The 12151-nt window shown below is 47.1% G+C and overlaps 1 protein-coding gene across 1 annotated transcript in view; it reads right to left on the reverse strand.

The window, feature by feature from the left end:
• Nucleotides 1-1726: 1726 nt before the first annotated feature.
• LOC134983266 (gastrula zinc finger protein XlCGF26.1-like) overlaps nucleotides 1727-12151 on the reverse strand; it is a 28896-nt gene continuing 18471 nt past the window's right edge. Inside the window, exon 3 of the mRNA XM_063948989.1 lies at nucleotides 1727-3546. Coding sequence (XP_063805059.1) covers nucleotides 2045-3546 — 1502 coding nt within the window. The 3' untranslated portion in view covers nucleotides 1727-2044. The remainder of the gene's footprint in view (nucleotides 3547-12151) is intronic.

The raw sequence follows: 12151 nt of genomic DNA on the forward strand, positions 1-12151 counted from the left end.
CTGGCAAGTCTGAGGAGAAGCCCCGTCCCCCTGTAATGGCGCGATTCTACCTCAGTAATACAATATTTATACGGGCAGGGGTATGTACATCAGTGGCACACATGTATGTACTGTTATGCCAGTGAGAGTAAGGATTTTACCATGTTCCCCAGAGCGCGCCACCCTGCGCGCTCTGCACACTGTGCTGAGACATGTTTGTGCGCAGCGTCCCATGCTGCGCTGGTACCTTTATGCCGCCATGATGACCGGAGGACCCCTCTCGGCAGGTCTCCGGTAAATACTCACCAGCCTTCTGACTTCTGGCTCTGTTAGGGGGTGGCGGCAGTGCTGTGGGAGTGAGCAGCAGCCAGGCTTGGGCTGTGTTCAGTACCCTTCAGGAGCTAATGGTGTCCTGTCAGCGGAAGCAGAACCATTGAACTAAATGAGAAGTTGGTTCCTACTTCCTCCCCTAAGTCCCACGAAGCAGGGAAGCTGTTGCCAGCAGCTTCCCTGTACAATAAAAAACCTAACAAAGTCTTTTTCCAGCAAAGCTCTGTAGAGCTCCACTGGTGTGCATCCAGTCTACCGGGCACATTTTCTAAACTGAGGTCTGGACGAGGGGCATAGAGGGAGGAGCCATTTCACACTGCTAAAAATTCTTAAAGTGCCGAAGGCTCCTGCGGAACCATCTATACCCCATGATACTGAAATGGACCCCAGCATCCTCTAGGACGTAAGAGAAATTGCGATTGCTTCACAATTTCTGTTTCATCTTCACAGCTTAGCTTGTCCCCCGTTTGTCCGCATCCCGTTCGCTCCACACTGCACTGGCAATGCTCTATTTTCTGCCTGGAAACGGAGCATTGCCCCCCACACCATGACCATCTCTGCCTGATTAACACGGAGCAATCGCATTTTCTGCGGCCCCCCGCAGAGAACGCAGACACATGCGCAGGACGGGCGCAGTGGATGCGCCCGCAACTTTTTCTCAATACTTCCATTTGGATCGCACACTGCAACCCAACCTGAATTAGGCCCAGAGTCACCATCTTACAGGCAGCCGGTGGAGGGAGCAGATAATGGGTGTTATGTGGCAGGGACGGGCTGGTTAGGTAAGACTGGCTGCTGCGTTCTGTACAAGCTACAAGCGGTGCAATTCTTTTGCTGGGAGACCCAGGTAGAGGACATTGCAGTAGTCTATGTGTGATGATACAAGTGCATGTATGACTGTAGGTAGATATTCTGAGGGAAAGAAGTGCAGGAGTCTGGCTATGTTTCTCAGATGAGGATCTGATTGTGGCTGATACCTGATGTGTAAGTGTCACTCCACCATCCAGGACACCAAGATTCCGCACAGGATCAGTATTTTGTAACTCTGAACCCACAAGCGGAAGTCTGGTTGGTTTGCAAAGCTGAGCTGTAGCCCTGCGCTTTGTTGGTGAGCTTCTATCATAAGGACTTGTTTCGCCAGGACTGAATCACAGCCAACTGGCATCACCCACACCTGAAGCTCAGCTAGACAACCATTTAGGATTGGGACTGGTTTCTCAGTATCTGGAGCAAAAGACAGGTCATCTGCATAGCAGTGGTAGATGAGGACATGACATTTGATTATTTCACCCAGTGGTAACATGTATACTGCAAAAAGCATAGAAGATAGGTTAAGAACCTTGAAGAACATTACATGGCAAGTAGTATACTCCAGAAGACTAAAATGGTTCCTCATGCAAAGAAAAGGTTGCAGGTGCACAATTCAAACATTACCAATTTATTAATAATAATCATTGCAATAAAATTTTGCATTTTAAGCGAGGTTCTTCGCATAGTTATAGGATTGGGACTGGTTTCTCAGTATCTGGAGCAAAAGACAGGTCATCTGCATAGCAGTGGTAGATGAGGGCATGACATCTGATTATTTCACTCAGTGGTAACATGTATATTGCAAAAAGCATAGGAGATAGGATAAGAACCTTGAAGAACAACACATGGCAATGATAAGTATACTCCAGAAGATTAAAATGGTTCCTCACCTGAATGATGTCTATTGTGTCCAACAAGAGCTGATTTATTTCTCAGAACCAGGAAATGCCTTCTCACCTGTGTGACTTCTCTGATGTCTAACAAGATGTGATTTCCGGATAAAACATTTCCCACACTCAGAGCAAGAAAACGGCTTCTCACCTGTGTGACTTCTGTTATGTCTAACAAGATCTGGTTTGCGTGCAAAACATTTTCCACACTCAGAACATGGAAATGGCTTCTCACCTGTGTGACTTCGCTGATGTATAACAAGTTGTGTTTTCGAGGTAAAACATTTCCCGCACTCAGAGCAAGGAAATGGATTCTCACCTCTGTGACTTTGTTGATGTGCAACAAGTTGTGATTTCCGTTCAAAACATTTCCCACACTCAGAGCAAGAAAATGGCCTCTCACCTGTGTGACTTCTGTTATGTCTAACAAGATCTGATTTGCGTGCAAAACATTTTCCACACTCAGAACATGGAAATGGCTTCTCACCTGTGTGACTTCGCTGATGTGTAACAAGTTGTGATTTCTGTGCAAAATATTTCCCACACTCAGAGCAAGAAAATGGCTTCACACCTGTGTGACATCTCTGGTGTATAACAAGAACTGATTTGCATGCAAAACATTTCCCACACTCAGAACATGGAAATGGATTCTCACCTGTGTGACTTCGCTGATGTGTAATAAGATATGATTTCTGGATAAAACATTTCCCGCACTCAGAGCAAGAAAATGGCTTCTCACCTGTGTGACTTCTCTGATGTGTAATAAAATATGATTTCTGTGTAAAACATTTCCCACACTCAGAGCAAGAAAATGGCTTCTCACCTGTGTGACTTCTCTGATGTGTAATAAGATATGATTTCTGGATAAAACATTTCCCGCACTCAGAGCAAGAAAATGGCTTCTCACCTGTGTGACTTCTCTGATGTGTAATAAAATATGATTTCTGTGTAAAACATTTCCCACACTCAGAGCAAGAAAATGGCTTCTCACCTGTGTGACTTCTCTGATGTATAACAAGATTTGCTTTCAATGTAAAACATTTCCCACACTCAGAGCAAGAAAATGGCTTCTCACCTGTGTGACTTCTCTGATGTGTAATAAGATTTGCTTTCAATGTAAAACATTTCCCACACTCAGAGCAAGAAAATGGCTTCTCACCTGTGTGACTTCTGTTATGTATAACAAGATTTGCTTTCAATGTAAAACATTTCCCACACTCAGAACATGGAAATGGCCTCTCACCTGCCTTAGCTGCCTGATGGGTGATAAGCTTTGTGTTCTGTGTAAAACATTTGGCATCTACAGAACAGGGAAACACTGTATCTACTCTCAGAGCTGTAACAGATGCACCAATATCAGAGTGATCAGGAGAACATTTCCCAGGATCAGAGGGATCAGCTGATAGAGCTGGATGTATCATTGTGGTAATGGGGTTATCTCCTGGAGAATCCTGTCTACTGTCATTATCTTTTATTTCACAATCCGGGGATAACATTAGATGTCCTTCTGAGATATTCCTGCTTGTGTGTCCATCTGCTGGAAATAAAATACATTATGGAAATGTGAAATTTTCTGTAACAATATTAATCTTGTAAACAAGAGGAGAAGATGACTCTCTGTGACACTTAATTGTAAATTTGTGTGTATAATAAAACATAACTTTTAATGAAGGTTTATAATATTGTGTCTCAGACTATCATTGTGTCCACCCTCCTGAGAACACTCACAATAACAAATGTAATAATAAGAATTTACTTACCGATAATTCTATTTCTCGTAGTCCGTAGTGGATGCTGGGAACTCCGTAAGGACCATGGGGAATAGTGGCTCCGCAGAAGACTGGGCACAAATAGAAAGCTTTAGTACTACCTGGTGTGCACTGGCTCCTCCCCCTATGACCCTCCTCCAAGCCTCAGTTAGGATACTGTGCCCGGACGAGCGTACACAATAAGGAAGGATTTTGAATCCCGGGTAAGACTCATACCAGCCACACCAATCACACCGTATAACTTGTGATCTGAACCCAGTTAACAGTATGATAACCAGAGGAGCCTCTAGAAAAGATGGCTCACTACAACAATAACCCGATTTAGTTACAAGTATTGCAGACAATCCGCACTTGGGATCCGCACTGGGGCGCCCAGCATCCACTACGGACTACGAGAAATAGAATTATCGGTAAGTAAATTCTTATTTTCTCTGACGTCCTAGTGGATGCTGGGAACTCCGTAAGGACCATGGGGATTATACCAAAGCTCCCAAACGGGCGGGAGAGTGCGGATGACTCTGCAGCACCGAATGAGAGAACTCCAGCTCCTCCTCAGCCAGGGTATCAAATTTGTAGAATTTTGCAAACGTGATTGCCCCTGACCAAGTAGCTGCTCTGCAAAGTTGCAAAGCCGAGACCCCTCGGGCAGCCGCCCAAGATGAGCCCACCTTCCTTGTGGAATGGGCATTCACAGATTTTTGCCTGTGGCAGGCCTGCCACCGTATGTGCAAGCTGAATTGTACTACAAATCCAACGAGCAATAGTCTGCTTAGAAGCAGGAGAACCCAGCTTATTGGGTGCATACAGGATAAACAGCGAGTCAGATTTCCTGACTCCAGCCGTCCTGGAAACATATATTTTCAGGGCCCTGACAACATCTAGCAACTTGGAGTCCTCCAAGTCCCTAGTAGCCGCAGGCACCACAATAGGTTGGTTCAGGTGAAAAGCTGACACCACCTTAGGGAGAAAATGAGGACGAGTCATCAGTTCTGCCCTGTCCGAATGGAAAATCAGATATGGGCTTTTGCAAGATAAAGCTGCCAACTCTGATACGCTCCTGGCCGAAGCCAGGGCCAACAGCATGGTCACTTTCCATGTGAGATATTTCAAATCCACGGATTTGAGCGGCTCAAACCAATGTGATTTGAGGAATCCCAAGACTACATTGAGATCCCAAGGTGCCACTGGAAGCACAAAAGGAGGCTGTATATGCAGCACTCCCTTTACAAATGTCTGGACTTCAGGAACTGAAGCCAGTTCTTTTTAGAAGAAAATCGACAGGGCCGAAATTTGAACCTTAATGGACCCTAATTTGAGGCCCATAGACACTCCTGTTTGCAGGAAATGCAGGAATCGACCCAGTTGAAAATTCCTCCATTGGGGCCTTCCTGGCCTCGCACCACGCAACATATTTTCGCCAAATGCGGTGATAATGTTTTGCGGTCACATCCTTCCTGGCTTTGATCAGGGTAGGAATGACTTCCTCCGGAATGCCTTTTTCCTTTAGGATCCGGCGTTCAACCGCCATGCCGTCAAACGCAGCCGCGGTAAGTCTTGAAACAGACAGGGACCTTGCTGGAGCAGGTCCCTTCTTAGAGGCAGAGGCCACGAGTCCTCTGTGAGCATCTCTTGAAGTTCTGTATACCAAGTCCTTCTTGGCCAATCCGGAGCCACGAGTATGGTTATTACTCCTCTGCGCCTTATAATCCTCAGAACCTTGGGTATGAGAGGCAGAGGAGGGAACACATACACTGACTGGTATACCCACGGTGTTACCAGAGCGTCCACAGCTATTGCCTGAGGGTCCCTTGACCTGGCGCAATACCTGTCCAATTTTTTGTTGAGGCGGGACGCCATCATGTCCACCTTTGGTTTTTTCCAACAGTTCACATTTATGTGGGTGACTGCCGTGATGTGGTCCAACTGGATCAACACCGACTGACCCTGAAGCAGAGGCCTTGCGAGGCTTAGAGCATTGTAAATGGCCCTTAGCTCCAGTATATTTATGTGAAGTGTTGTCTCCAGGCTTGACCACAAGCCCTGGAAATTTCTTCCTTGTGTGACTGCTCCCCAGCCTCTCAGGCTGGCATCCGTGGTCACCAGGACCCAGTCCTGAATGCCGAATCTGCGGCCCTCTAGAAGATGAGCACTCTGCAACCACCACAGAAGAGACACCCTTGTCTTTGGGGACAGGGTTATCCGCTGATGCATCTGAAGATGCGATCCGGACCATTTGTCCAGCAGATCCCACTGAAATGTTCTTGCGTGGAATCTGCTGAATGGAATTGCTTCGTAGGAAGCCACCATTTTTCCCAGGACCCTTGTGCATTGATGCACTGAGACCTGGCCTGGTTTTAGGAGGTTTCTGACTAGCTCGGATAACTCCCTGGCTTACTCCTCCGGGAGAAACACCTTTTTCTGGACTGTGTCCAGGATCATCCCTAGGAACAGAAGACGTGTCGTCGGAATCAGCTGCGATTTTGGGATATTGAGAATCCACCCGTGCTGCCGCAGCACTACTTGAGATAGTGCTACTCCGACTACCAACTGTTCCCTGGATCTTGCCCTTATCAGGAGATCGTCCAAGTAAGGGATATTTAAAACACCTTTTCTTCGAAGAAGAATCATCATTTCGGCCATTACCTTGGTAAAGACCCGGGGTGCCGTGGATAATCCAAACGGCAGTGTCTGAAACTGATAGTGACAGTTTTGTATTACAAACCTGAGATACCCTTGATGAGAAGGGTAAATGGGGACATGGAGGTAGGCATCTTTGATGTCCAGAGACACCATATAGTGCCCCTCTTCCAGGTTCGCGATCACTGCCCTGAGTGACTCCATCTTGAATTTGAACCTTTGTATGTAAGTGTTCAAAGACTTCAGATTTAAAACAGGTCTCACCGAGCCGTCCGGCTTCGGTACCACAAACAGCGTGGAATAATACCCCTTCCCTTGTTGTAGTAGGGGTACCTTGATTATCACTTGCTGGGAATACAGCTTGTGAATTGCCGCCAATACTGCCTCCCTGTCGGAGGGAGACGTTGGTAAAGCAGACTTCAGGAAACGACGAGGGAGAGACGTCTTGAACTCCAATTTGTACCCCTGAGATACTACCTGAAGGATCCAGGGGTCCACTTGCGAGTGAGCCCACTGCGCGCTGAAATTCTTGAGACGGGCCCCCACCGTGCCTGAGTCCGTTTGTAAGGCCCCAGCGTCATGCTGAGGACTTGGCAGAAGCGGGAGAGGGCTTCTGTTCCTGGGAAGTGGCTGTCTGTTGCAGTCTTTTCCCCTTTCCTCTGCCCCGGGGCAGAAATGAGGAACCTTTTGTCCGCTTGCCCTTATGGGGACGAAAGGACTGAGCCTGATAAGACGGCGTCTTTTTATGCTGAGAGGCGACCTGGGGTAAAAAAGTGGATTTCCAAGCAGTTGCCGTGGCCACTAGGTCCGATAGACCGACCCCAAATAACTCCTCCCCTTTATAAGGCAATACTTTCATATGCCGTTTAGAATCCGCATCACCTGACCACTGTCGCGTCCATAACCCCCTTCTGGCAGAAATGGACAGCGCACTCACTCTTGATGCCAGAGTGCAAATATCCCTCTGTGCATCTCGCATATATAGCAATGCATCTTCTAAATGCTCTATAGTCAGCAATGTACTGTCCCTATCCAGGGTATCAATATTTTTAGTCAGGGAATCCGACCAAGCCACCCCAGCGCTGCACATCCAGGCTCAGGCGATTGCTGGTCGCAGTATAACACCAGTATGTGTGTATATACATTTCAGGGTATTCTCCAGTTTTCTTGTCACCTGGTTCCTTGAGGGCGGCCGTATCAGGAGACGGTAACGCCACTTTTTGATAAGCGTGTGAGCGCTTTATCCACCCTAGGGGGTGTTTCCCAACGCACCCTAACCTCTGACGGGAAAGGGTATAATGCCAATAATTTTTTTAGAAATTATCAGTTTTTTATCGGGGGAAACCCACGCTTCATCACACACCTCATTTAATTCATCTGATTCAGGAAAAACTACGGGTAGTTTTTTCACACCCCACATAATACCCTTTTTAGTGGTACTTGCAGTATCAGAAATGTTTAAAACCTCTTTCATTGCCGTGATCATGTAACGTGTGGCCCTACTGGAAGTCACGTTTGTCTCTTCACGGTCGACACTGGAGTCAGTATCCGTGTCGACGTCTGTATCTACCATCTGAGGTAACGGGCGTTTTAGAGCCCCTGATGGTTTCTGAGACGCCTGGACAGGCACAAGCTGAGTAGCCGGCTGTCTCATGTCATCAACTGTCTTTTGTAAAGAGCTGACACTGTCACGTAAATCCTTCCATAAAGCCATCCACTCAGGTGTCGACTCCCTAGGGGGTGACCTCACCATTACAGGCAATTGCTCCGCCTCCACATCATTTTCCTCCTCATACATGTCGACACAAACGTACCGACACACAGCACACACACAGGGAATGCTCTGATAGAGGACAGGACCCCACTAGCCCTTTGGGGAGACAGAGGGAGAGTATGCCAGCACACACCAGAGCGCTATATATATACAGGGATAACCTTATATAAGTGTTTCTCCCTTTATAGCTGCTGTATTGTTAATATTACGCTAATTAGTGCCCCCCTCTCTTTTTTACCCTGTTTCTGTAGTGCAGGACTGCAGGGGAGAGTCAGGGAGACATCCTTCCAGCGGAGCTGTGAGGGAAAATGGCGCCTGTGTGCTGAGGAGATAGGCTCCGCCCCCTTCACGGCGGCCTTTTCTCACGCTTTTTTTCGGAAAACTGGCAGGGGTTAAAATTCATCCATATAGCCCTGGGGGCTATATGTGATGCATTTTCGCCAGCCAAGGTGTTTTTATTGCTGCTCAGGGCGCCCCCGCCCCAGCGCCCTGCACCCTCAGTGACTGGAGCGTGAAGTGTGCTGAGAAGCAATGGCGCACAGCTGCGGTGCTGTGCGCTACCTTGTGGAAGACAGGATGTCTTCTGCCGCCGATTTTCTGGACCTCTTCTTGCTTCTGGCTCTGTAAGGGGGCCGGCAGCGCGGCTCTGGGACCGGACTCCATGGCTGGGCCTGTGTTTGATCCCTCTGGAGCTAATGGTGTCCAGTAGCCTAAGAAGCCCAATCCACTCTGCACGCAGGTGAGTTCGCTTCTTCTCCCCTTAGTCCCTCGATGCAGTGAGCCTGTTGCCAGCAGGTCTCACTGAAAATAAAAAACCTAAAACTAAACTTTTCACTAAGCAGCTCAGGAGAGCCCCTAGTGTGCACCCTTCTCGTTCGGGCACAAAAATCTAACTGAGGCTTGGAGGAGGGTCATAGGGGGAGGAGCCAGTGCACACCAGGTAGTACTAAAGCTTTTTATTTGTGCCCAGTCTCCTGCGGAGCCGCTATTCCCCATGGTCCTTACGGAGTTCCCAGCATCCACTAGGACGTCAGAGAAATTATAATAAGACTTAGATATATCTCTCTCTTGTACTGGTAACTAACCATGAAGTATAAATGGAGATATAGTCACTCGCCAAGTCCTATGTCAGCACCAATGTAAAACAATGGATGGGGAACATATCGTATGAATTGGAGATTCTAGATGAACAATAACATCAGTCATATGAGCTGATGGATCAGAGAAATGTCTCCTAACGTTACTCCTGGAAGCATTGGTAAGGTAGCATTCCTTTATGTGTGTGCTCATACGCTGGTAAGCCTGTACATGTGTTACTCACCCTTATATAAGGTATATTGCTACAGCAGAGTAGGTGTGAAACAAGGTACTTTACATGCAATACACCATATAATACACTGCACTCATCATCATCTGCTAGGTTATAATCCACTTTTACACCCCCATCATCAGTGTCTTACCTCTATATTCTCAATAGTAATAAGGATGATGTGTGTACGGTAAGTATGATACAGAGAATTACATATCAGGATCTATACAGCTGACGCCATACTTCTGCTTCTCATACGTGTGCTACTGGCAGCAGTGAACATCTAAGTGAGAGTGCAGGGAAGACAGCAGAGTCTGATGAGAGATTGGATCTGCCTTTGCAGGGATGTACCACACCTGTCACCCCTGTTAGTATATAAGAGAATAAATAAGAGGGTCGTGGCCTGAGTCCATCCAGACGTGCTTTCTGGAGCTCTCCTCAGTAAGTGGCTTCTTATCTAACGTACCTGATAGCTCTCGGCCACCGCTCTATTAAGTCCCCCACTCCTCCTGCCCTAAAGCCGCTCGCTCTGCTCACTCCGGGCACTGTTCACTGTTGCAGCCTAGCGACGCCGCTGAAGCCACGGGCTGAATTTTGGGGATAAGTGCGCCCAGTCTTTCCTGCACGCTCCAAACACCTGACTTGGGGGCAATTTTTCCTTAGGTGGGAGCAAATGCTGTCCCACTCACATGGGTGCGCAGCTCCCACTATTGCTGGGGACAGAACGGTCTGCCCACAGTCACCGAGCCCGGCAATGATATTGGAAAGTGAGGTGGCTGCCATTTTGTATCCTGGCACCCGCCCATCGCATGCTTTGCCTTCAATAAGGTTTAAAATTGATATAAGCTGCTAAATAAGTGTCCTGATGGCTGGACCGGGGTCACTACACTAAATTGAAGCATTTGCCTGGAGGTGACACTACCCTCTATTTATATGGTACCACTATAATCTACTTCCTCTCAGTCTACATGCAGAGCCCAGTATCAAGTATCGTCTGAGTACAGCTCATTACACTCTGATTACAACCTCACAGTATATTATTTTGTGGATTTATTCACTGAATATATTTTGCCATTTGTGTCTCTCTGTGCTGAGTACTTCATGTCTGTGATGACGCTGACCTCTAGTGGAATATCTCGCTCATTACTGTGTTATTTGAGTTGCATTACATCATGTTTACTTGAAATTTTGGCTCAAAAACCCCCCGTCTCCCCAAGAATGTCATTGTGAACAGAGTCATCTGGATGTAACCTCCTGACAGCGTACTACTGCTCCTTTTATTTATAGATCATTTGTATTTTCCTATCTCTGAGAGGTCAGTCTCTTTGTAGTCGGCTTTCCATACCTCCAAGAAAGGTTAAAAGATACCCAATCGGCCCCACCTGTCCATCTCTTTGGGGGTGTAGTATGGCTGACCGGCGGTCTCCTGATGACGCCGGGATCCCGGCAGCATACAGACGCCAGGATCCCGGCGGGGAGGGGCGAGTGCAGCAAGCCCATTGTGGGCTCGGTGGCGACCTGCGATCGCCACGGGTTCTATTTCCACTCTATGGGTGTCGTGGACACCCACGAGTGGAAATAGTCCCTGTTGGTAGGCATGCCGACCATCGGGAAAGTGAGCCATCGGGCTCGTGGAGGAGGTCATGTGACTGTTGCCACCCCTCTTTGGTATCTCGAATTCAGGTGGTCCATCTGAGACCGCTAAAACATCATCTGCTTCTTCTTGTCAGATGCACAGCCCAGCTGTAATGGCTGAAGACATCTTAAGACATCCTAGATGATCCTATTACTCTACGCTCTATACATTCTATGTTATCTACATTTAAGGACTGAAATATATTCAGAACTTAGCTCTAATATTCAAGCTTTGAGGTCCAGTATCAGTGAGATTGGCACTCGTACAGACTAAAATGAAAGAGATTGTTGCATCTCACAAAGATCTGATTTCAGCACATGACACCCTTCAGGAAGACATGTTCTCTATTCATGATAAAGTCATTGATTTAGAAGACAGGTCTCGGAGAAATAATATCAGAATAATGTGCATTCCGAATTCTGTTACAAATGCTGAGCTTTATGATTATGTCACGGTCCTATTTTCAGAAGCTTCCACCAAAGGCTTCTGCCGCTGACCTTCTTATTGATAGGATACATAGACTCCCAAAGTCCAAACAGGCCCCTATCCATGCACCAAGGGACACTCTGCTCAGGGTCCATTTTTCATATTAAAGAATGCATTCTACAAGTCGCTTTGTCTTCCTCATCCACGGCTGAGTGCCTGGATAATCTGCGCTATTTCCAGATATTTCTCCAGTGACGATGGCCAAAAGGCGTCTAGTCCACCCAAGGAAATGTGCAATACAAATGGGGCTTTCCTTCTAAGATTATTGTGATGCGAAACGGAGCCTTCACAGTGATACCTTCACCCGAGTATGGCCCTGCTATTCTGAAAAAGTGGGATATTCCTGTTGACAGTCCTTCCTGACACTTTACCTAAACCAATCCCGGAGGAGTTGTCTTTCGTCTCGAAGTAATATGCTAAAGGAGTAAGACTGTCAGAGACACTCAGAGTCTGTTTCCTACTGTAACATGTGCCAACTGGGACTAAGTTACTGGGCATGGATCTATTTTTGGGACAGATTTATTTGTTTAT

Source organism: Pseudophryne corroboree, assembly GCF_028390025.1.
Source record: "Pseudophryne corroboree isolate aPseCor3 chromosome 3 unlocalized genomic scaffold, aPseCor3.hap2 SUPER_3_unloc_11, whole genome shotgun sequence".
NCBI classification, from domain to species: Eukaryota; Metazoa; Chordata; class Amphibia; order Anura; family Myobatrachidae; genus Pseudophryne; species Pseudophryne corroboree.